We start from the raw sequence: 25,573 nt of genomic DNA, 5'->3' as shown, positions 1-25,573 counted from the left end.
GGCGAAAACCCACAGGTGGTCTTAACTCTGACATTTAGTTCAGGCTCCATACTCCTTGCTCCCATCCCAGATGATCGCCAAGGTTGTACAGCTGCAGACAAGACTATACATCATTGATAGCATTATGGGTGTGAGTGCTGTACCCACATTCTCTTTTATTCATTTATCTTTTTTCAAGGCAAGTTCTGTGTCGCCCAGATTGGGCCTGGAGCTTGCTAGGCTGTCCAGGCTGACTCCTGTCAACATGCCTATCTTCGCTTCCTGTACATGGTTACAGCCATGGATCGCGCAACAGGTGTAGTTTTTAATTTCTGTGTCTTACATCTGAAAGAAGTTTTGTTATTAAACCCTATGCCTAGCACATGATGGATACTGAGTCAGACACATTCTTGTCATCTTAGAGACTGTCCTGGGGAGTAATCCGGGCTAGCCTTAACTAATTCTGCAGCCTCTTCTGGCTCAGCACATCTAAGTGGCTCGAATCACAGCCCTGTATCACAGGCCCATCGCACCTCAGAATGGGATGGGAGTTTTAAGAATATATTTATTTATTTTATATCTGAGAGGGTCTTATGCAGTCTAGGCTGCCCTCAAACTTGGTTCAAGCCTGAGGCTGACCTTGGATTCCTGCTCAGCTACCGTGAGTCGCAAATGCCCAGCCTTTCAAATTTGTTCTTGAAGATACCTCATTTTTTTTTAGAATCTCAGAAACTCCTGCAATATTCATAAGCAACTGCATTAACAATTGCAGAATTCTAAAACATTTAAAACTGTTCCCAAGTTTTCATTTTAGTAATCAGATCATCAGTGTTAGCCTCCTCCCTCCATCTTCCTGGCTCCATTCTTCCCTCCTTCCCTCCCTTTTCTTCTCCCCTTGTCTTCCAGATCCAGCACTGCGGATTGGGTCCAGGGCCTAGATCTCCTGTGCAGGTGATCTGCATTGAGCTCACAGCATTGACCCCGTTGTATCTTGTTATTGTCTTGTCAGGGTGTCCAGGCTACCCTTGAATTTGTTATTCTCACCCTTCACACTCCTTCCCCAGTAGCCGGGACTACAGGCTAAATATTTTTTTGTGCACATTTTAACCAATTTTTAAAAATTTGTGTGTTTGTATATGTAACAGAGACAGGTAGACACAGATAGGCAGACAGACAGACTGACTACAGTTGAGGGTATGGAGGTCACTTCTCTTCCTCCATCCCATGGCCCTGGATTGCCTTCAGCACTGAGGTCATCAGGTCTGCAATGGGAAGCACTTTTACCCTGTGAGCCTTCTCAGGCCCTGATTGGTTCATGGTAGAGAAGGGAAACAAGGGAGAGGAGGAAAATGCTGGGTGAGAGAATCTGAGATGATGTCACCAGAGGGGAGACACACTGTTGAAAAGGTAGTTGTCACCTGATAGTTGAACACTTCATGTTGAAATGTGACAAAGTTCCCATGAATATACTGATTTTATCCATTAAATTTTAATAAAGGAAAATGACTCTATCCTCGGGATTTGTAGCTATTAATCTTTCTTCTCAGATTTTACTTCATTCTCTCATTTAAATAAATATTCCTTTATTGTTTCTATGTATATGAGTTCTCTGTCTGCATGTATGCCTTCATGCCAGAAGAAATCAGATCCCACTATAGATGTTTATCATCCACCATGAGGGTGGTAGGAATTGAACTCAGCACCTCAGGGGAGCAGCCCTACTGCTCCATTCCCCCCTCTACGTAATTCTTAAATGTCCAGGCTTGGTGGCTCATGGCTCATTTCTGTCCTTAGGAGGCAGAATTAGGAGAATCTGGTTTCTTTCTTTGGGGGGTTAGGGGTGGATTAGTGGATTTTTGTACTTCCTGGTCCCATCTCCCTAGTACTGGGATTATAGGCCTGTGCTACCATCCTGAGCTGTAGGCACTGTGGAGAGAGCCCAGGGCCTCATGCTTACTAGGCAAGCAGGCTGTCTACCAACTGAGCTTTCACTACAGCCCAGAAATCTCCTTTCATTCAAATCACATTTATGTGTATGTTTATGGGTGGGCCCTGTGCCATGACAGTCAAGTGAAGGCCACAGGAGAACTTGCTGGGGTTGGTTCTCTCCTTAAACTTTGAGTTCCAGGGAATCAGATGCCCCCTTCTGGCCACTGTAGGGATTAGACATTCCCTCTAGTGCATATACATGATGCAGGCAAAACACTCACACACATAAAAATAATGTAGAAATGTGAGGACACATGTACTGCATGTGTCCTCATGCAGTAAATGCCCGCAGAGCACCTCTGAGGCCATGAATAGCTATACTCACGCACTGGGTGTTCTGCCTTTTTTCTTTGCCTCTAAGGCCCAATTCTCCAGCTCTTTCTTTGCTCCAAAGGTTCTGTCTCCAGCTTGGTTGTCAGGAGCTGGGCAGAGGTGAAAAAGTCCCATTTTAAGTTAGCACCAATTAGCGTCTTCTGTTGTTGCAAGCTGTCCTCTGAGTCACTCTACAGTGGAGGAGGATGCCAGCTCTGGACTCTCCACACTTTGATATTACAGACCCGGGAACAGGCTGGGCTAGCAGATGATTTGTTAGGATGTTTTTGAGACAGGGTCTCCCTCAGATCCACAGCAGTCTTTTAGCTTCCTGGGCGCTGGGATTACTGAAATTAGACACCATGCCCAGTTCCCTGTGGATTTCTTTTGTTACAAAAGATTTCTTTTGATTTCTGTGTGTGTGTGTTTACATGCCTGCATGTGCTAGGACAGAAGCGGCTGTCAGATTCCCTGAGCTGGATGTAGAGCAGGCAGTGTGAGCCACCTGACACAGGTGCTGGGGACAGCCCCAGCCTGGAGGGTGAGCATGCACCAGCATTCCCAGGAGGCTGTGGTTTGGACTGAAGGCTGATTGGGTGATGCTGGGAAGAGTCCAACTTTGAAGTTTAATGCTCTAGGCAAACACTAGGCCCTGAGCTGTGGAGCAACACCAAGGCCGCAGGTGGTTATTATTATGGATGGGGTGTCATGTAGTCCCAGCTGACTGAATTCCATGTATAACCAAGATAGCCCTGAACTTGGTCCTCCTACCTTCACTTCCCAATGCTGGGATTATGGGCAGAGCCACCGCTTCATGATACATGGCTGCAGTTTTAGAGGGGCTTCCTCAGAAAGTGACACACGGGAAGGAAAGAATACGTGAGTTGACCATGCTGGCCCAGGAGAAACAGGTGCGCAGGCGCTGAGGCAACAGCAGTGAGAACATGAAGGTGATCCAAGCAGAGCCGGCAGAGAACCGGGAGAACCTGTGGAGAGGGAAGAGGAGTGGATTTTCTAAGGCCCTTCTCTGTCAGGCCTCTCTGACAAGGAATCATGTGTACAAGAATATGACCTAATGTGTGGTTTAGCTCTCTGGGGCTGTCAGCTAACTTGGTGGTTAAAGGGCACTGGCTGCTTTTCTAAAGGACCCTGGTTCAATTCCTTGCAACGCCATGATGACCCAACCCTCAGTATCTCCAGTTCCAGTGTATTAAATGCCTTCTCTGGCCGTCTCAGGAAGCAGATACGCACACGCTACATAGACACACATGCAGGCAGAACACCAAACACATAACATACAACAATAATTTACAATTAGCCGGGCGGTGGTGGCGCACGCCTTTAATCCCAGCACTTGGGAGGCAGAGGCAGGCGGATCTCTGTGAGTTCGAGACCAGCCTGGTCTACAAGAGCTAGTTCCAGGACAGGCTCCAAAACCACAGAGAAACCCTGTCTCGAAAAACCAATAATGTACAAAAAGAAAGGTCTCTGACTGCCAAGGTAAAACATAAATGTTTGGAGCAGTAGAGTTGAGATAAGAATCAGTGTCCTGGGGCCAGAGTGATGGCTCGGTGGTTAGAGCCTTGATGCTTCTCCAAAGGACCTGGGATTCATCCCCAGCACTTAATGATGGCTCCCAACCTGTAATTCCAGTTCTCAGTGATCTGATGCTCTCTTCTGGTCTCTATGGGCACCAGGCATACACACTGCACAGGCATATAAGCAGGTAAAACATACATGCAAACATAGTAAAATTGAAACCTATTTAAAAGAAAAATGTTTATTAGATTAACATTTAATAAAATAAGGAATATATATTTTAAGAAATTTTATTCTGTGCAGAGGCACAAAATTAAACACTAACTGTATTAAAGATATTAAATTAAAAATAAGCATGTTAAAGATTTACCATAAAAGAAAAAAGAAAGAATAAGAGGCTGGAGGTGAAGCTCAGTTGGGAGCATGCATGGAGGAAGCACTGAGCTCAATTCCTGTTCCATGAAGGGGTTAAAGAAGGGGATGCCTATATACCCAGCACTTACAGGTAGAGGTGCAAGCATCAGAAGTTCCATGTCATTCTTGGGTACACAGGGTTTGAGGCCAGCCTGGGCTATCTGAGACTTTGCCTCAAGAAACAAGAACCAAAACGTCACACAAGAATATCCCAGGAGAAAGATGAACAAAGGATTTGGGATGCACGTCACAAAAGAGTCATGAAAGGTCACAGATTGGGATAGGAACCAATTTCATTCATATTCAAAGAAATGGCAACCAGGTTATGGGAACTGAACTCCATCTTCTGCAAGCTCCATATGCGCACCTACCCAGTGAGCCATCCTTCCAGCCCCTGGAAATTGTGTAAGTTCAATATGTGAATGTTATTACTTTTTGGAGACCCAACCGTGTTACCAGCAGAAGACATGTGTGTTTTTATCTTGGAGGAGGAAAACTTTGAGATTGTCCAGAAATGGCTGTATCTAAAGGAAACAGGAACTTACTGTCCACAAGCAAGAGTTCATAGGATCAAATGAATAGTCCTGGCCTGTCAGGTGGTATCCATCTTATCCCTATATAATTATGTTTGGCTCTGCAAATAAAGTGTTGAGTATTAGGCTAAACACAGCAGGCTTCAGAACAGAGATCTCACTCAGACGCCCACAGTGAAAAGTCTATGTTAGGCATAGACACCTGATATCCATGATCTCAGCAACTGAAGGAGGAAGCAAGAGAATCCAGGGCAGCCATAGCCACATGAGGTCCTATCTCAAAAACCAAAGACTTCCTAAGGTGACACATGAAGGTACCAATTGATTAAAAGGAGCTGTAGGATAAAAGTAGAAACAATGCCACATAAAAAATGTTCATTTCATTGTAATTATTATCTGTTTGATAATGCCTATACATACATCAACTTGACATGTTAAACCCATCACAATTTGGAGCTACAATGCAAGACCAAAAAGTGTCCTTTTCCTATTTAGACAATGAAGAAATGTAGTATTGTGTGTATTTGTGTGACATGTGTGTGTGATATGTGTCAGTGCACACACAAGAGTAACGTGTTGAGAGTTTCAAGGTCAGAAGACAAATTTCAGGCGTTGGTTTCTCCTCCACCATGGGTTCCCAGGCTCAAACTCAGGTCATCAGCCTTACCCAACAAGCACTTTTCCTATTGAACCATCTTACTGCCACTATGTGGTCAAATTTTAACTCAGAGACACCCTTATTCTGACATATATATTTGTCTTTTTGGGGAGCGAGGGGGAGAAGGGTCTCTTTGTAGCTTCGGCTGCCCTGAAACTCATTATTTGGACCAGGTTAGTCTTGAACTTCCTGTGTCTGCCTCCCAAGTACTAGGATGACAGCTGTGGGCCACCATGCTCAGCTAATTGAAGTTGCTGTAAATCAAAGTGTAGCACAAGGATCTATGGCAAGTCCCTGAAGAAGGGCAACGATACACTAAATGACAGATGATTTCTTACACCTCTTGCCAGTCAGCGCTCTCCAAACATAGCAGGTGTCACCCCCTCTCCACTGGGTCTCCCGCTGCCCCAGGATCCTTCACACTTCATTTCTCAACTACACACAGCAGAACGAGCACCGCATATGTCCTGGTGAGATCGGTCCTATACTGAGGAAAGTGATCTGTGCTTTTGAGAAAGGTCTCATTCTGTGTACTAGACATCAGCTGGCTTCAAGCTGGTGGTGATTCTCCTGCCTCAGCTTTTCAGGAGCTGGGACTACAGGTGTGAGTCACCATGAGCAGCAGAAAGAAATCCCGGTAAAAATGACTCAAAGGCAGAGTGTTTGCTCATTCTGTGTGAGGCATTGTTTTCGCCCCCAGGTCTGGAGAACAAACAAGCAAGAAAACAACAACACATCTGATCTTTCCCTCACCTGATCTGCCCTCACTCATACAAAACTGCCCGTGAGACTCCAGAAGAAAACAGGAGCACCAGGAACGACGTCTTCTCTCAGCAGCTGACTGTGGCAAGAATGGACTGGTTTGAAACACTGTTTACAGCACACTGTCATGGCACAATTGCTTTACAAAGAGCCACATTATTCCATAGTTCTTAAACTACAGCTTAGATTCCAGAAGAGCCAAGAAGTTAAATTATTCAAACCGTACAAAATAGTCTCAAGTTTCCCAGATGTGTGTAACCACCCAGAGCTCATGTTCCCATCACACACCATGAAGGTAACTTGGGGCAGTCTGGAGTTAACTGAGGATTTGATAGCTGTCATACCCAGGAGTCTCTCAGGTCCTAGCTGGCTGAGAGGCCAGATCCAACAACCGCTTACTGAGCAGGGCGTTGTGTCTCTTCAGATATATGATTATGTCTCCCTGCTTTTCAACAATTTCTTCTAGGCTTGAAATAGTCCTGCAGAAATCAGAATAGAAACAGGTTACATGGATTCATCAACACGATTTTATTTCATTTTGACTGAGTCCTCAGCAGCGCTCAGTAAGGCACAGCTGCCCAGAGTTTTCCCTCAGGTTCATACATCAGGGATATTGCAAGACCAGTCTTTCAGGAATAAAATTAGTGACTCCTGCTCTGGAAATCAATGTGTTTTGCACATATTGTCTTCATTTTTATTTATTTGTAGGCTAGTTTTGGGCCTGGTAAAATTGTTTAAAGTTTTATCATTTAAATTGGGTGGTTGTGGCAGATGTTTTTAATCACAGCACTCGGGAGGCAAAGGCAGGTAGGGATCTCTATGAGTTTTAAGTTAGAATGGTCTACAGAGTGAGTTTGAGGACAGCCAGAAATACACAGAGAAATACTCTCTTGAAAACAAACACAAACAAAAGAGGTTTTTACAATTTAAAGTCATTAAGTGAGACAGGTGATGGTAGTACAGTCTTTAATCCACTGCTCTGATGCAGCTGTCCAGGAAAGCTAGGGCTACACAGAGAAACACTGTCTACAAAAACCAAAAACGAAGGAAAGAAGAGAGGAAAGAGAGAGAGGAGAAGAGAGAAAGGGAGGATGCAAGAAAGGAAAGAAGGAAGAACTTTTAAAAAATCATGTAAAGTCAACATTTGGTGCACACCTTTAATCCCAGCAATCTGGAAGGCAAGGCAGGCAGATCTCTGTGACTTCATGGCCAGCCTGGTATAGCTAGCAACTTCTAAGACATACATACACACACATACACAGATACATACATACATACAATCATACAGGATCCAGCTGTAAGTGACTCCAGCTGTGTTTGAACTCACACCCTGGGGTTACACTGAACACAGCAAGAGGTAGGTGGATCTCTGTGAGTTGAAGTCCAGTCTGCTCTACATAGTGAGTTCCAATACTAAGGAAGCTAAGGGAAGAGAGTCAAAAGTCTGAGTCTACCCTGGGCTACATGCAATACAACAAGCAAGAGTCTAGTCTCAAACCTGTAGTGAGATAGGATTCCAAGCCCCAGAAAAACAAACGACAAAAATCAGAGTTTAGTTCCTAATTTTCTCCATTCCATATTCATACCACATATCTATCCTCTCAATCCAGTGAATTGATATTACAGTTTTATGTTAAATCCACATTCAGAACCTACACGATCATCTTACAATTAGTTTTCACAGCTAAGGTAAGGTCACCCATTATTGTTCATATACAAAGTTCCATTTTCATGGGAACAATATTTGCTGATGTTGACTTTTATATGGGTTTTGTTCTTGAATGAATATTATTTATAACAAAAAGACTGCAAACAATTTGATGGTTCAGGACTGACGGCTCCTTAAAGCATGGTAGATCTAGGAGTTTTCATGCCTGTGCTCTTAAGGGATAAAGGAAAGGGAGCTCTGTGAGTTCAAGGCCAGCCAGGACTACATAGTGAGATCCTGTTTCCAAACCAAAAACTACTATGACTGTAAAAATATTACAGTAGTGTGTAATGTTATATGGGAAGAAAATGCTCCTTTTTCTGAGATAAAATTCTGCCTCCTGGCCTCAAACTTGGGGTCCTCCCACCTGAGTCTCCTAGGTCTCTGTGTATTTGTGTGTGTGTGTCTGTCTGAGAGAGAGAGAGAGAGAGACAGACAGACAGACAGACAGACAGACACTAGGGATGAACTGGGACACTCATACAAAGGGCCTCTGACTACATACTCTGCCCTTATAAAAACTTACTAAAAATTATTTTGGGTCAAGATTTTGCTAAATTGTCCTGACAAAGGATCCACCATGCCCACTTGATGACATCCCAAGTAGACAGAATCACAGACACGGACCATCAGGTGACTGAAGGGAAAGTTCCTGCTTTCTGATTTGTGCTGCCTCTTCAAGCCTTACCTGAAGCCAGTCTCTGAGGCTATATTGCTGGGGTGAGCATACATTCTTTCTTCTTCAAGGACATCAGGTTGTGGTTTGGCTCTATTGAATCTGCTAATTTTCACTGAAATAATAAAATCATTTTTAATTAGATTACATAGTTCTGAAGAATTTTCTGTGCTTATTTATCAAGTAATACTACATGGTTACTCTTTCTGAATAGGTAATATATGTGAGATTACATAATGAGAAAAAGGTTGAATACAATGGTTTATCAACACAGTTACACATATCAAAGTCTACTAAGCAAGGGCAAGTCTCAGGGAACATTGAGATTATCATTAGTAACAAGATAACAACAACAATAGCTGACATTTGCAACACGTGGGGCACAAGCTTGACTGTCCTAGATGGATGACATCATTCCAATCTCACGACCACATCATGAAGTGAATACTCATTTTTTTTTTCTTGAGACAGGGTCTCACTATGTAGATCTGAAACTCAAGAGACCCATGTGGGTCTGCCTCCAAGTACTGGGAATGAATGTGTATGCCGTTAGGCCTGGTCATTCTTTTTCATTAAGATGTCAAATTTAGATACATGCAGGGCCTAACTTGCTGACTCAGCTATAATCACAGAGCTTGGAAGGCAGAGGCAGGGACTTGACTACAAATTCAGGGTCACATTGTTTACCCTATAGCAGTAGTTCTCAAAGTGTGGGTCATGACCTTTCACGGGATCACATGTCAAATATCCTGGATATCAGATATTTACATTACAACTCACAACAGTAGCAAAATTACACTTATGAAGTAGTAAGAAAAGTAATTTCATGTTGAGTGGTCAGAATAACCTGAGGCACTGTATTAAAGGTCACAGCATTGGGAAGGCTGAGAACCACCGCCTTACAGGAAAGACGTTTGTTGTTTTGTTTTCTGCGAAAGTTTTACTTCAGTAAACTGAAAATACTTTCCTATTCAAAGCTTTTTAAATTGTGTGTGTAAGGCTGTGTGCCCGTGCTTTCTGGAAGACAGAGGCACCGGGTTCCCTGGGGTGGCTTTACTGTCAGTTGTGAGCACCTGACCCGATGAGGAGCAGTCTGGACTCTCAATGCTGAGCCACCTCTGCAGCTCAAGGTTCCCAGCATCTGTGACTGACAGGAGTGGAGAAAATGGACTCACTGGAAGTGGTTGTCTCTTCTCTTACTCTGAAGCACAGAAGACCGGAAGTGGTCAGATGTCAAAGACAAAGGAGCTAAAGGAGTCCTCAGCGAATGTAGGCTGCTCACTAAAGTGACAGCTGTGTCTGCAGTGACAGGAGAGGCAGGCAGAGGTCACAGGACAGTGGCTTCCACTCTCACCTGCATAGAGCAGCAGACAGCTCAGGGAGCAAATCAGCTCCAGGGCCAGGACAGCCAGAATCAGCTCCAGGTACAGGCTGCTGGGCTCAGGGAAGGAATGCTGCAGGCACAGGAGCAGCAGGAGGGCTGTGTTGCCTAAGGAAGGAAGGAAGGGAGACAGCAGGGATGGGATACTGGAGTCCTGTCAGAGCAAATTCCTTTTGGTTTGATCTCCACAATTTATTTATTTATTTATTTACTTATTTATTTATTTAGGTACTTACATATCCAATTTCCTAAAGCCCTTATTATTTATTTGTTTGCTTACTTATGTACTTACTTATCCAATATTCTAAAGCCCGTGTGACTTTCTAAAGGAAAGAACTGTGTTGTTATTGTAACACACCCTGAAGGTCAAAACTGTGTTTATGCTAATAAGGGTTGGAGCTACAAAGCCTAAATGTGGGTCCAGCCACCAACCAGCAATTCGATCCTGGCCTTCTATCCTATTGAACTCATTTGGGAAAGTTTGAGAGGTTGTGATGTGGGAGTGTCATATATCAATCTGTTGATTTCATTGGTTAAGCAATAAAGAAACTCCTTGGCCCTGATAGGTTAAAACATAGGTGGGAGGAGTAAACAGAATAGGATGCTGGGAGGAAGAGGAAGTGAGCTCAGACCCGACAGCTCTGCTCCCTGGAGCAGAGACGCCATGCTCTGCTCTCCCGATAGCTCTGCTCTCTGAGGCACATGCGATGAAGCTCCAACCCAAGATGGACATAGGTTAGAATCTTCCCGGTAAGCGCACCTTGGGGTGCTTACACAAATTATTAGAAATGGGCTCGTCCAGGTGTGAGAGTTAGCCGAGAAGAGGCTAGATATAATGGGCAAGCAGTGTTTAAAAGAATACAGTTTGTGTGTTGTTATTTCGGGCATAAGCTAGCAGGCGGCTGGGGTGCTGGGGACGCAGCCCCGCCGCTCTTATTTCAACAAGGTTGGAAACTTAAATTCTTAAAAACAATCTGGAGGCTGGATAGTTTGGCCTGTAGAATGCTTGCCCTGTATGGATGACAGCCTGGGCTCAAATCCTCAGAACTACAAAAAAGCAAGGATCAGGCCTGTAACCCCAGAGTTCAACAGGTAGAGACAGGAGGATGACTCCTACGTAGCAAATCCGAGACCATTCTGGACTACCTGAGACTTTATCTCCAAAAATCAAGGAGTTAACGATTTACCTCAGTTGGAAGATGTTTGCCAGGTAAGTTTGAAGCCTTGGGTTTGGTTCCAGTATCAAAAGCAAGAACAGGAAAAAAAAAAAAACCCAAAACAAAGAACGTGATGTTGTAGAATAATCCTTCTGTACTCGGATGGTTTTAATAAAAAGCCGAACAGCAAATAGCTAGGCAGGATTCCCAGGCACAGAGGACTCAGTGACGAAGGGGGTGTTGTGGGGAAGTGGAGCAAGCAGCATGGGCATTACAAAGTAAGGGTAACCGAGCCACACAACAGAACATAGATTCAAAGATAGGGTTACTTTCAGCTATAAAAGCTAGTTAGAAGCAAGCCTAAGCAAGCTTTCATAATTAATATTAAGTCTCCACGTTGAAGACTTGCTGCAATCTGATCTTGTTTTAAAACTAAGGAATCATTTCTTGGTTTTATAAAAGTATTAAACTGATTTCTTTTGCACATGTGAGAAAATATTATTTATTGAGCTAGGTCCTCAACATAGTATAGGCTACTCTTGAATTCACTGACCATTCTTCTGCCTCAGCCTCGTGAGGGTTCAGGCTGCATCACACCTAGCTAAAGGTCAGATTTTAAGAAGGTAGAGACCAAATAATTTCTTCATGAATTTCAAAACTAGTATTCCCAGATTCTGAAACAATTATTTCTAGATCATTACTTGAGAATATTCTTTACTTTTGTCCCATATAAAAGTAGACAAAGCCGTGAGTCTGGGACCTCCAAGTGAATAGGCAGGAACCAGAGATCTCTGTGGGTCCAGGCCTGAGTCTGGGATCTCTGAGGGAGTAGGCCTGAGCCAGGACCTCTGTGGGCTGCGGTTGGGGATGCCAAAGGGAGTACGCAGGAACCAGAAACCTCTGCGGGTCCAGGCGTGAATCTGGGACCTCTGAGGGACCGGGTCTGGGCGCACCCGAAGCTGGGACCTCCAAGGGATCGGAGCCTGGGACCCTTACAGGGAAAAACCCCAAGCCGGGGACCTCTTCACTAAAGGATCCAGACCAAGGATATTTACAGAAACGGGTCTGATCCTGTAACCTAGGCCAGAGCAGGCCTCAGGCAACGAATTCCATAGGAAAAGTACTAAGCCAGTGACCTAGGCTAGAACAGGCATGAGACAACAAAACTCCAGAGAGGTAGGAATGAGCCCGTGACCTGGGCCAGAGCTGGCCTGAAACAACAAATTCCACAGGAGAATGTTTGAAACTCTTAAAGAGTTTCCTTTCAATCACCATAGAAGGACAAAACAAGATAATCCATGACAAAACCAGATTTCACCAATACCTAGCCACTAATCCAGCCCTACACAAAATGCTAAGGAAAAACCTCCAACCCAAGGAAGTTGGCTACATCTAAAAGCACAGACAATTGAGGGTCTCATAGCAGCAAATCCCAAAAAAAGGAAAAAACTCACAAATTAACATCAGCAACAACGAAAACTAAATTAACAGGAGATAGCAATCACTAGTCATTAATATCCCTTAATATAAATGGACTCAACTCACCTATAAAAAAGGCACAGTCTAGCCAATTGGCTACAAAAACAGAATCCATCCTTCTGCATACAAGAAACACACCTCAACCTCAAAGACACACATTGCCTCAGAGTAAAAGTGTTGGAAAAAAAATATTCCAATCAAATGGACCTAAGAAACAAGCAGGTGTAGCTATCCTAATATCTAACAAAATAGACTTCAAACTAAAATCAATCAAAAGAGACAAAGAAGGACATTTCATATTAGTAACAGGAAAAATCCACCCAGAGGAAATCTCAACACTGAACATCTATTCTCCAAAATACAAGGGCACCTTCATATGTAAAAGAAACACTTCTAAAGCTTAAATCATCCATTAAACTACACACACTAATAGTGGGAGATTTCAACACTCCTCTCTCACCACCGGACACGTCAGTCAGACAAAAGATTAACAGAGAAATAAAGGAACTAATAGATGTTATGACTCAAATGAACTTAACAGACATCTATAGAATATTCCATCCAAACATAAAAGAATATACCTTCTTCTCAGAACCTCATGGATTCTTCTCAAAAACTGACCACATACACGGTAACAAAACAAAATCAAATAAAAAAAAATTGGAATAGCCCCAAGTATCTTATCAGATCACCATGGCTTAAAACTAGAATTCAACAGCAATACTAATTCCAGAAAGCCCACAAACACATGGAAATTAAACAATGCTCACCTGAATCATCAATGGGTCAAAAAAGAAATAAAGGGAGAAATTAAAGACTTCCTAAAAAAAAATCAATGAAAATGAACACACAACATATCCAAATTTATGGGACACAATGAAAGCAGTGTTAAGAGGAAAGTTCATAGCACTAAATGCCTACATAAAGAAGCTGAAAAATCCCACACAAGACAAAGTGAGATCCTATCTCAAGACCACAAAGACTGTAAAAAGTTTCAAAAGGTAGGTGAGCCATAGCTCAGTGGTAGAAGCTTGCCGAGCATACCCAAAGTTTTGGTTTCAATCATGCTTCCCACCAAAAGAAAAATTCAGAATAGGAGCTACAATATAGATCACTCTCAAAAAGAGAATACATTTGGGGACTGGAGAGGTAGTTCAGCGGCTAATAGCACTGGCTATTCTTCCAGAGGACCGGGTTCAATTCCCAGCACCCACAAGTCAACTCAAAATTCTGGAAGTACAGGACCAGGGAATCTGACACCTTCACACCAATGCATGCTTAATAAATAAGTAAATTTAAAGAGAGAGAATATGTTTGATTATAAAATCTAATTTCACATTTTTTTTTATCGCCTTTGGCACTCAGGCCGAAGAGGAGCTGTGAGATGCAGGGCTTACCAGAAGAGTGGATCATGAGGGCCAGGTTTTTGAGATGCCTCGTAGACCTGTAGATCTGGGAATAACCGCGACTTCTGACTTTGCTGTGGTGATACTGGATATAGCGTTCAAGAAGCAAATGCAGAATCCACAGGATGACTTTTCCAAGGATTATGACTGTCTGAACTTTCAGTGGGTTGGTGTAATTTTCTGGGCACTTGTCTTCATTGGGATCAGGGAATGAACACAGCACCCCTGTTAAAAATGCTAAAATGACAAACACAACCTGTGGGAGGAAAAGTAGTAGGATTCACGTTAAATACATAGGTCGCCATCAGGGCGAGTGAGAGGACTCAGGGGGTAAAGGCACTTGTCACCAAGACTGACAACCTGAGTTTGACTCCCAGGATCTCCATGGTGGAAAAAGAGAACTGAGCCCTGCGAGTTGTCCTGACTTCTCTGTGTGTTGTGGCACACATCCCTGCATGCACACCAGGTAATTTATCAATGTAATAAAGAAATTAGCATAAATGCCTGTGTTAGAAAACAGCACGTGCCATGTCCTAGACTTATGCTACCCTACTCTGCAAATGATTAGAAAACTTATTATACTCGGTGATTGCACGCCTCTAATCTCAGCACTCAGGGAGGCAGAGGCAGGTGGCTATCTATGAGTTCAAGGCTAGGCTGGCACACAAAGTGAGTTCCAGAATAGCCAGAGATTCACATTAACCCTGCCTTTAAAAACCAAAAAGAAAAAGAAAAGAAAAAATGTTTTACTGAAAGCGTTCTGAAAAACTGGGGAAGCTGGGCACAGAGACACATGCCTGCCACCCTAGCACTAAAGAGGATGGAAAACTCGATGTCAGCCTGGGCGATCAAATGTCAGATATGAAAGTGCCAGTTACCTCAAAAGCAGTTGAGGACTGGAGAGCTGGCTCAGCACTAAGTGCAAACAGCTCTGGCAGAGGACAGGAAGGGTTCAGTCCCCCGCACCCACTGAGGATTCTGACCTAAGCCCCAGGGGTCAGAACCTCTCTTCTAGCCTCCAAGGACATCTACAATTCTCCTCCCCCACCACAGGATTAAATAAAATGTTCTTAAGAACTAATGAAAGTATGTGCATTAGGTAGGTCTCAGAGTTCTACAAACTGAGACCTTGATTTAAGGGAAAGAAAGAATTCCATGTGCACGTCCAAGTCCTTGAAGACATTATCACCGACTGGCCCAGACGCTGGGCTCTGCTGAGCTGAACAGAGGCCACGACCCTGTAAGGTGAAGAAGCTGTGGAGCAGGGGATCTCAGGAGACAGGGAGAGCAGTCAGTGAATGCAGAGCTCTCCTGCTCTCCTGAACCTCACCAGTCTCCTGGAGCCGGTCTCTGGGGCAGAGTCTACCTCTAGTGTAGCCTGATGAACAGGGAACTTAGAAAGGGAGGGACAGAGTATTAAATATAGATTCAATTAGTTAACATTAATATGGATCTGCACACACATTAATGAATGAGTTAGTATATAAAATTAGCAAATACTATGGCCTTCCTATGAAGGCCAGATTGACTTCTAACTTTGATCTTCCTGCCTCTGCCTGCTAATTATCAACATTACAGACAGGTTTGTTTTTTTTGAGACAGGGTCTCCCTATACAGCTCTGACCTGCCTGAACTTGATTTGTAGCTCAGGCTGGCCTTGAACTCAGAGATTGCCACCTCTGCCTTCCATGAGCTTGAAATTATAGGCGTGTGCCAACAAGCCTGGCTCTACTCATGGATTTACTGTGCTTGTGTGTGAGCACTGTGCTCAAGCAGGAATGTAGACACCAGAGGACAATTTCTCTCCTTCGACCCTGTTATAGGCAGTCAATGTTTCTGCTCAAGGACCAGCTAGTCTGGAATGCTGGAAGAGAAGCAGTGGTCCTAGGAACACCAGGGACCTCGTGATTTCTTGTGTGACAATCCCACTGCCACTAAGAATGCCCTTACACATGTGCCAACATCTCTACAGTAAACTCTTTGCATCTGTATGAAACTATTTACATTTGGAAAAACTGATAGATACAGCCCAAATGCCCCCACAGAGCTCATACACTGTACGTGTGTGCACATGAGCATGCACCTGGGGTCAGAGAACAATACACGTGCTGTTCTTTGGGAGACATCTACCTTGTTGTTTTGATCTGGAGTTGGAGTCTCTGAGGATGGTTTGGGGTCACCTCCTAGCAGATTAGGCTGGCCACAGAGTCTCAGGGTTCCTCCTGTCTCCACCTCCCCATTGTTGGGTGTGTGCTCCTCCACCCCCAGGTTTTCACATAGCTTTTGGAGATGTGCCCAGATCCTCAAGCATCTTATGACTGGATCATCTCTCCCCCTACTCGCTCGTGTGTTTTAGGAACACTAGCTCTGCAGTGAACTCACATGTATAAACAACAGAAGATTCGTGATGATGACCGTGGGAAGAGGATGGAATCTGGGTCTAAAGTGAGCACGTAAGGAGTGGTGTGCAAGAGGCTGGGTGTCCAGAAGGGGGTCATCATCCAGACTTTGAAGGACATCCAAGGACCCCTGTACGGCAAAACATACACGTTATAGCCAAGACTTTCTGGGCCATGTTTCTTTTTCTCTTTCCTTTCTTTTGTTTTTACAATAAAGAGTTTTTCTGTTTAGCCTTAGCTATCCTAGAACTCACCCAGTAGATCATGCTGGCCTCGAACCTCTGCCTCCTGAGTGCTGGGATTAACGGTACGAAACACCATGACTGATTCTGGATCATGTTTCTAAGACACAACTGATACAGCTTATTTTCAATGAACATTTTGGGTTATTTGAGATCTTCTACTGTAAAGGCTGCCATAGAAACTTTGTGTAGCACGTGGTAACCTTCAACTTACAGCAGTCCTGAATGCTGTGTTCCAGACAGAAGCCGTCACACCTGGAACTTTTTAACCCTGGATGATTTTTGTGTTATTTGTGGCACACAACTGTGATCTCAGTATTTGGGCTAAAACAATAATCTAGAATGTTAAGCTCATAGCAACCTAGGATACTGAGCACAACAAAATCAGCTGGGGCTATAGTGCAGAAGTTGAGTGCTCACCTTGCATATGTAACACCATAGGTTTGGTTCCCAGCACCACAAAAACAAAACAAAAAACCCCTGGGGAGTAACTTCGCGGTGGAGATCTTCTACAACACACAAAACGAATGAGGTCCTTGCTCCTATGCCTTAGCACCACACACAACAAAAGAAAATACTGCACACATCAGAGGCAGAACAGACCCCACCTAAACTCAACTTTGAAAAATTACCTCCCTTTAGGTTAATTTCCTATGACTTGTCAAAATTTTGTCTTGTTTACTTTTGTTTGTTGTTTTTGGAGACAGAGTTTCTCTGTGTAGCCTTGGCAGTCCTAGAACTCACTCTACACCAGGCTGATATTGAACTCACATAGATCTCCTGTCTCTGCCTGGAATTAAAGGTGTGTGCCACCACTGCCCAGCTGGTAAAACTTTTATTAAAACAGAATCTTTCACAGAGGTGTGTCTGGCTCCTGAGTGTTGGCACTAAAGTTGTGTACAACAAAGCCTGGCTTGAGACAGGGCCTTCTACTTACTATACCCCATGCTGAACTCTGAACTCACTATGTAGGCCAGATTGGCTTCCTATTCATGCTTTCCAAGTAATGAAAGAACTTTTTTTCCCCTTAAAGACAGGGTTTCCCTATTTAGTTTTATTTTTAGTCCTGGCTAGAATGAACTTGCTCTGTAGACAAGAGGGCCTCTAATTCAAAGAAATCCACCTACTTCTACATCCCAAGGGCTGGGATTTAAAGGTGTGTCACTACACTTAGCCCCATAGAAGTAGTTTGTTTCATTTTTTTCTCTTTTTCTTTCCTTTTTTTTTTTTTTTTTTTTTTTTTTGAGATAGGGTCTCTCTCCATAGCCCTCTATGTCCTAGAGCTCACTATGTAGACTAACTAGGCTAGCCTGACACTCAGAGATCCATGTGCCTCTGCCTCTGGAATCCAGAATTTAAAATGTACAGCACCATGCTCAACTATTCCATTATCTCTATAACTCCAGAACAAAGTAATGCATGCTGTAATTTAAGCAACCCACTGTTTTGTTTTAACTGCAATAAGGTTTCCTCCCTATTTTGCTCAAGCTGGTCTAAACTCCTGTGCTAAGGCAATCCTCTCGTCTCCAAACACTTCAAGTACTGAGGTTACAGGTATATGCCACCATGTCCAGTTTCAACCAATTTCATTAAACCTTCAAAATGTACAGTTAGGAAGCCTCGCCCGAGCCAAGGAGCAATTGTGGCTGCTGAGGGAGGAAGTAATTTTGTTCAGGAGTTTGGCTGCTGCCAAACTGACCATGCTCAAGTAGATGGCATCACACCCATGTTCAGGCAGGCAGCAGATTAAAGCTCAGTGGATTATATAAAAAAAAATGAGGAGGAGGAGGAGGAGGAGGACATGAAGGTGGTAAGGGAACAACCATGCAGGGGGAAGAGTGAAATCACAGGGAGGATGAGGGGTAGATGTGATCAAGTCATACATGGCATACATGTATGGCCTAGGCTGGCCTCAAACTCACTATGTGGCTGAAGCTAGATATGAACTCCTGATCCTTCTGCCTCTACCCACTGGAAATATAGGCACACACCACCACGTTAGGCCACAGATGCAATTATTAAATTGCCTGCTATCCCACAGTACTTTGGAAATCAGCCTTATGAAGAATACCTTATAGAGAGCCTGGCAGGAGAGGGGGAGCTCAGTGGTCAGCGTTCACCTAGCCTGTGTGAGACACTGGGGTCTGTCCCCAGCACCACCCCATTTCCCCCAAAAGTGACTAAAACAAGCTTTTGATTTTAACAGAAATATTCTAAGTACCAGCAGAATCATCAGCCAGTGGAACCTAAGGAGACATCAGTTGTAGGAATCAGTCTCCACAAAAATGTCTAGCTGTCAGTCACTGAAGCAGCGAACAGAAGCTGAGTCCTGGGTGGTAACCTAAAAATGTCAGTCATGTTTATTTATTTTTTTAAAGTATTTATTTATTTATTATGTATATAATACTCTGTCTGTGTGTATGCCTGCTGGTCAGAAGAGGGCACCAGACCTCATTACAGATGGTTGTGAGACACCATGTGGTTGCTGGGAATTGAACTCAGGACCTTTAGAAGAGCAGGCAATGCTCTTAACCTCTGAGCCATCTCTCCAGTCAGTCATGTTTAAAGGTGATGTTTCTGCAATCACATCACTTCCCGTTTTCTTCTGCACACAAACGAGGCACATCTCAGTCTCAGACCCTTAGGAGACCCTGCGATGTATGGAACAGTGGCACCTGCCTATTATCTCAGCACTTGGGAGTGGAGGCCATCGAAGGCTAGCCTGAACTACATAATGAGCTCAAGGCTGGCAAGTTACTGAGATCCTGTCTCAATAAGAATAAGGAAGGGTGGGGCCATAGCTCAGCAGTTAAGAGCACGTGTTGCTTTTCTAGAGGACCTGAGTTTGGTTCCCAGCACCCATATGGTGGGTCACAACCAAGTGTAACTCCTGATCCTGAGTTCCAGGGGACCTGGTACTTTCCTATGACTTCTTCAGGTATGTACATGGTACACATACAAGCATACAGTCCAAATACTCATACAGATACAATAAATTAACACACACACAAACACACTTCATTTTACAGAATAAAGGAATATGAGGGATGAAAACAGTTCAACAGTAGATCTCTTGCCTAGCATGTGTGAGGTCCTGGGTTCAATAAGCTGTACTAAATTTAAATGTGGAAATCTAAAGTATAACCCAGATTTGGGGTGTTGCTCACTTTGGTACCCTTTGTACCATACAACTAACATTACTTGGAAGCTTCCACTTTATTTGCCACAATCTGTGGTATAATTCTGATGATTCTGTGTCTTGAGAGGGAGGTCTCTCTAGGGAGGTCTGGTTGGCCAAGAACTTGCTGACTTCAACTCAACTTGTGGCGAGCCTGTTGCCTTTGCCTCTGAGTAATGGGATAGCAAGCACGTATCACCAGGCTGGCTTACAATGCTGGCTGTTTCTATTCTCAGTACCCTTCTCTAGCATGTTCTCTAGCTGAAGGACATGGAACCTTGGCAACTTGCCCCTCACCTCTGAGCACGCCTATAGGCTCTGATGGGGAAATTCCACCCAGGGAGCCTTCCTGGACACCTGAGATCTGGAGCATGTCATGTCTCGGTGTCCAAAGCATCATGCGTAGCTTCCCTGTCATACTATCCAATAATGACCAATCTTTGCTCCTCCTTTATTATTTCTTCCAAGGCCTTCCTATTTATCTACCATTCCTGGTAGACTATATGGGATTTACCAGTTCCCCACCTCTTGCTTGTCTGTCTTAGGAGCATATTCAGCAAACACTAGTGCATGAATCAATATGTGTTCCACATCTGTTTTTGTGGGTTTTCACAACTCACTCACAGGCATCAATCGTTCATTGGGAAAAGCAATAAGAACGCAGGGAGGCAGGGCCAACCCAGACTAGAGAGGGTAAGAGCTGTGGCTCTGGATAAAAGTTAAACTGAGATAAAACTCAAGTCCTATTGCGTACCAGCGGTGGGTAAGTTGCATCACATCTCTATTTCTCAGTTTCCTCATCTTTGGTTTTTGCTTTCCTTTTGAGATTTACTTTTCATTTTATGTGTAGGTTTGTATGCATACCACATACATGCTAGTGTCAAATGAGGCCAGCAGAAGGCGACAGAATCCCTAGAGCTGGAGTTACAAAACATCGTGATGCAGGGGATGTGGGTGTTGGGAATTGAACCTGGTGCCTCTGCAAAACTACATGCATTTTTAACCAACAAGCAACCTCTCCAGCCTCAGTTTCTTCCTCTTTAAAAAAGCCACTAATAATAGCACCTGTGCCCAATCTTGAGTAGGAAGATTAAATAGGTTACTACACAAAAACCACTTAGTACAGCACTAAGAACAGGCACTGACTGAGCAGTCAATAAGTGAGCCTTTATTTTGTTTTAGCTTTGGTTCTTTGAAAGCCTCTTTTAGTTTCTCTTTGAAGCCCTGGCTGTCCCAGAACTCACTCTGTAGACCAGGCTGACCTCAAACTTAGAGATCTGCCTGCCTCTGCTACAGGAGTGGTGGGATTACAGCTATGTGCCACCACCACTCAGAGTCATTATATTAAAAAAAAAAATCAAGGTAACCCTGTTTGTCTGAAACTCACTAGGTAGCCAGACTTGCTTTAAGCTCTCATAGACCCACCTCCTTCTGCCTCCCAAATTCTGGGACTAAAGACAGGTACCACACCACTGTGCCTGGCCTCTATCAACTCTCCCCCCCCCCTTTTTGGAGACACGGTCAGGGACCGGCCTAGATGAAAACACCTCTTGCCAGAGTAGGGATGTGGGGATCAGAAATATTAGTAAAGACACTTAAAAATAATCAAACAGAAAAACATAGAATAGTACCAGGAGGGCGTTCCAGTAAATACTGAAATTGTCTGCGTTTAATTTTCCATATGCTTTTATACCCTAATACAAAAGGAGGAAGAAAGCAACAAAAGACTGCTTTAACACGATACAAAGGACGAGAACAGTTAATTGCTTTAACCATTTTGAGACATCAAACTCTGTTTAGACAGTGAAGCCTCTCTAGACCAAGTATCCTGAAGGCAGCCACTCACCAGGAAACTCATATTACAAAAGGAGCAGAAGTGCGCTTGCACATCCTGACCATCTGTCAGGATGGAATGGATCTCCCCTTATGACCATCTTCATGTCAAAAGAACCAAGTAACCACATCCTGATTCAGAATGTGTAGCCCTGATTGTTAACAATTGAGCAACTTCAAACTCTCTGACCTTCAGACAAGGTGGAAATAGGCTCATATTTTGGGGCCTCAAGACAGGATCTCAAAATGTGTTGAAGGCTAGTCTTGAGTTTGAGATCTTCACCTCCTAGGTTCTGGGATTTGATTATTATTTAACCAACTAGTTATTTTGTGGCACGGAGGATGGAACTAAGCCTTCCAAATTAGACCAGGGCTCTGTCTTTGAGATAAAGTCCAGCCTTCTACTAACTCATGTTATTCTTCTGTTCTTTATAGATAGCCTGCCTGGTATTTCTAACATACATCCTACTGTGTCTTAACCCAGGCTCTTAACATTTCTCTTAAGCACCTTTCTGTATCCTGGCCTCAGGAATTTTCCTCACTGCTGTCCAGAGTTTATCCTCCCAAAACCTATGTCTCCCTATTACCCTCAGGACAGAGCCCAAATTCATCCGGCTAGCTGAGCTACGGAAGAGCAGGGTTCTACTCTCCTGGCCTTATCTGTCAGCACTCCTCTTCCTCAGGCCCAGGGATCCTGCCCTCTCTGTTCCAGTTGTTCCCCACCACCACCACACCTGTCACAACAAACGATCAATCACAGTCTCCCTGACTCAGTCCCAGCTCATCATCTGACAAGTGAAGCTGGGTCAACTTCAAGCTTTTGTACATGTAGAAAAGTCTGATTTTCTCTTTGCCATTTCTAGCTATTTCTGTGTTGTTTCTGAATCACTTTCGATCTACTATCATTAGTCCCGTTTTTTCCTGTCTTCTTACAAGTCTGCTTTAAAAAATTTTTTTTCCCAACCTAGGACCTCCTGCATGTGAAGCAAATGCTCTGACACTGAGCTACATCCTCATAACCCCAAAATTATTCCTTCATCTCCTCAATCTTGGCCTACAACTCTCTAAGGCCAAGGCTGGCCTTGAACTTATGACTCTCCTGCCCTTATCTCCTTAGAGCTGGGCTTACAGATGTGTGTGGCCATGCCTGGCTTATGTGGTGGTGCTAAGGGCTGAGTTCAGGGCTATGAGCAAGCTAGGCAAGTGAGAACTCTAACAAGTAGGCCCAATCCATTTCAACTACTTAAACTAGAGTGAAGTACTACCCAAGAATTCACCTATTGTTTTGGCTCAGATACTATTTTTGACTTTTGTTTTTTTTCAGTAACTGCTTCCTTTGGGGACCCAATGATGATGTTGCATTAAGCCTTACTGGGACCCATGTATCGTGGCCATGCTTGTTTGTAATCCCAGCAAATAGGAAGCCTCAGCAGAAAGATCACTGTGAGCCTGAGTTACGTAGTGTGAACCTGTAATAAAGCAAAAACTCTGTGGCAATATCTTTAAAATATTCTTCCTCTCCCTCTCTTGGTCTGAGAATAGTCAGAGAACAAAAGATGCTTTGTCCAGTCTGCTTTCCACATGAGGGGCAAAGGAAAGACGGACACTAGGTAAGGTGACAGCTGCAGTCACCCCAGTGTAGACTCGAAAATGACTCCTATCACTTCAGACACACTGAGCTGCCCTCATTTGGGAACTTGTAGAGGCCTGGGTGTTAATTAATCCAAACCAGCACCAAGTCCTTTCTTTAATAAATGAGCCATTCATTCACCAACGCACTTAAGTCCCTGGGCTCGCAACATAGTCCATGTATTCAGCTTACTAAATGTACATTTTTTTTTAATCTACAAAATACCAAAAGCAGGCAACCTACTCAGGTCCACGGTAATTCAGCTGTTTAACTGTTGGTGAAATAATCATCACCAATTGCTTGTTGAAATATCTAGGACTGTACTCCCGAAACTAACCTATCCAAGAACTCCAGGGTAGTGTAGCACCAACTAAGAAACGCTGCTTAAGGTTTTCTAAACCATTTATTTTCCTCTGACATATTTATTTCTTCCATAATGGCCAGTCCCTGAAATCTAACTCTTAAAATTTCAAAAACAATGGGTTTTGCTTTAAATATACATGACTCTGAAGTTTTCATGTATTAATCAGTTTTCCATTTTCTCACTTAAAAGAACTGAAACTAGATTTATTTTTTAGTCTTAATGTTAAACACATATTTATTTATTTCATCAAGAAAATTTAGTTAAGTGTGATAGGTACACCCGTTATCCCAGCACTGAAGAAGTCAAGTCAGGGAATAGTTCGGCAAATTTGAGGCCAGGCTAGGCTACATAATAGACCAGGCCAGCTAGGGCTACATAGCAAGTCTAAAACAAATGACTGCAGGAACCAGTACACAAGAATCTAAACTCTGATAGATAGTTCTAGAACCTTGCTTTTCTAAATGTAATTTAGCACTAAGACTACGGTAATGTTCTTATTAGTTATTACCTGAGGGCAGTGTGCTAACATAATGTCAGCTTTGTCTTTCTCAAGGGCTGGAATTTTCAAGCGCGTGTTTCCTTCCAAAGTGTCCCCCCCTCCCATCCCGGTTTCAAATAAACGTTTAATCACACTGTCTTAATAAACTTTCAAACAAGATTTTTGCAATTGGTCTACACTGGCTACACCATGAACTGGGCCACCGGATTCTTAAAAAAAAAAAAAAAAAAAAAGTCAAATTTGCATCCAAGATTAAAACATCTTTCTGTTTCTACCATGCCTACATTCAAAACAGCACGTGATACTGTTGTTCTCCAATCTGGGTTTCGGGGAGATGAGAGCTACAGGTCGTCCCCGAGGGATGCTGGAGTTCAGCCCCCCGAACCGCAGCCACTCCAGTCCCCGGCCCTCTCCAGCCACCACCGAGGGCCCACGGGAGTCGGGCTCACCGGGGGGCTTGCGAGCCTGTCACTCCCTCGCAGGAAGGCCTGTCAGGCCAGCGCGCGTCACGCGAAGCTCCCAGTTCCGGAACCGGCGACGCGCGCCGCACGTGAGCCGCCGACTGAAGGGACCCTCGCGCCCACCCCGCCGCCGTCCCTCCGACTTCCACCCGGAAAGGCGTCCGGGGCTGCGGTCCCCGCCCGGAGGTCACCCCGTCCCCCCAGCGTCCCCCTCGGGTCCAGGCCGCGGCGGCTCAGGGTAGCTCCCAGCCCGTAGTCTCCGCCCCCTGAGCCCGGCACAGGAAGCGGGGATGGCGGGGACAGGGCTCGGCGCCTCACTCACGTCCTCCAGCCTGCCGCCCGCCGCCATGTCCCGCCGTCGCACGCCGGCGCCCCGCCAGCCTGACCTCTCCCCCGGCGCCCGGGCGCCCCGGCCCCGGACGGTCGCACCTTCTCCGACCTGCGCGCCCCCGCCCCGGACACACCCACTTCTGCGCCCGCCCCGCCCCTCCTGACCAAGGCCACGCCCCGTACCGCGAGCTGCGGGGCTGCGGCCAGGGGCGTGGCGCTCCCGCCCGACGCCCCCACGCGGCCGCGTTCTAGCCCTGGCGCTTTTTACCGGGAGGGAAACGTGCTTAGTCCCTAAACCTTTGCTTCATCTGTTTATCAGAGATTTGCTAATTAAAGGACGAATTTCTTGTGCGACCGTTTGAACATTTTCGGTAAACACTTCTCTTTAAAATATTAGCTTATTTCTGTTTCATAGTTTTGGTTTACAGCAGTAGCTCTGTGTTTGAAAAAAGACACCGTAAAACCCTAGCTCCACCTGTAGACAGACTGAACTAGAATAAAGATTCCAGTTTCTACAGCACGTTTGATAGATGTCTCCACGGAGGAGCAAAGCCGTTAGGTGTTTTAGGGGTTTTGTTTCTGTTGCCCCCTCCTCCTCTCTCTTTTTGAGACAAGGTCTCTCTAAAGAGTCCTGGCTGTCCTGG

At 44.4% G+C, this 25,573-nt stretch overlaps 1 protein-coding gene across 4 annotated transcripts; it reads right to left on the bottom strand.

The window, feature by feature from the left end:
• Positions 1 to 8: 8 nt before the first annotated feature.
• On the bottom strand, positions 9 to 25,071 carry Tmem192 (transmembrane protein 192). Of its 4 annotated transcripts, none has more exons than XM_050138637.1 (7): positions 24,922 to 25,065; positions 16,376 to 16,522; positions 13,985 to 14,249; positions 9,925 to 10,059; positions 8,583 to 8,685; positions 6,531 to 6,665; positions 9 to 3,266 (listed from the first exon to the last, which is right to left on the bottom strand). In XM_050138637.1, exons 1-6 carry the CDS (start codon positions 24,946 to 24,948, stop codon positions 6,542 to 6,544), a joined length of 801 nt encoding a protein of 266 aa, XP_049994594.1. In that variant the 5' UTR covers positions 24,949 to 25,065; the 3' UTR covers positions 9 to 3,266; positions 6,531 to 6,541. The 4 variants fall into 4 exon arrangements, with proteins under 4 accessions (XP_049994594.1, XP_049994593.1, XP_049994595.1 ...); XM_050138636.1 differs by lacking the exon at positions 9 to 3,266 and adding an exon at positions 4,094 to 6,265; XM_050138638.1 differs by lacking the exons at positions 9 to 3,266; positions 24,922 to 25,065 and adding an exon at positions 18,856 to 18,882 and having other exon boundaries at positions 4,094 to 6,665.
• Positions 25,072 to 25,573: the final 502 nt, after the last annotated feature.

Source organism: Alexandromys fortis, unplaced genomic scaffold, assembly GCF_014885135.2.
Source record: "Alexandromys fortis isolate MF-2015 unplaced genomic scaffold, M_Fortis_MF-2015_v1.1 scaffold_11, whole genome shotgun sequence".
NCBI lineage: Eukaryota > Metazoa > Chordata > Mammalia > Rodentia > Cricetidae > Alexandromys > Alexandromys fortis.
The sequence above is the reverse complement of the archived record's forward strand: the minus strand, read 5'-3'. Positions and strand labels throughout refer to the sequence as shown.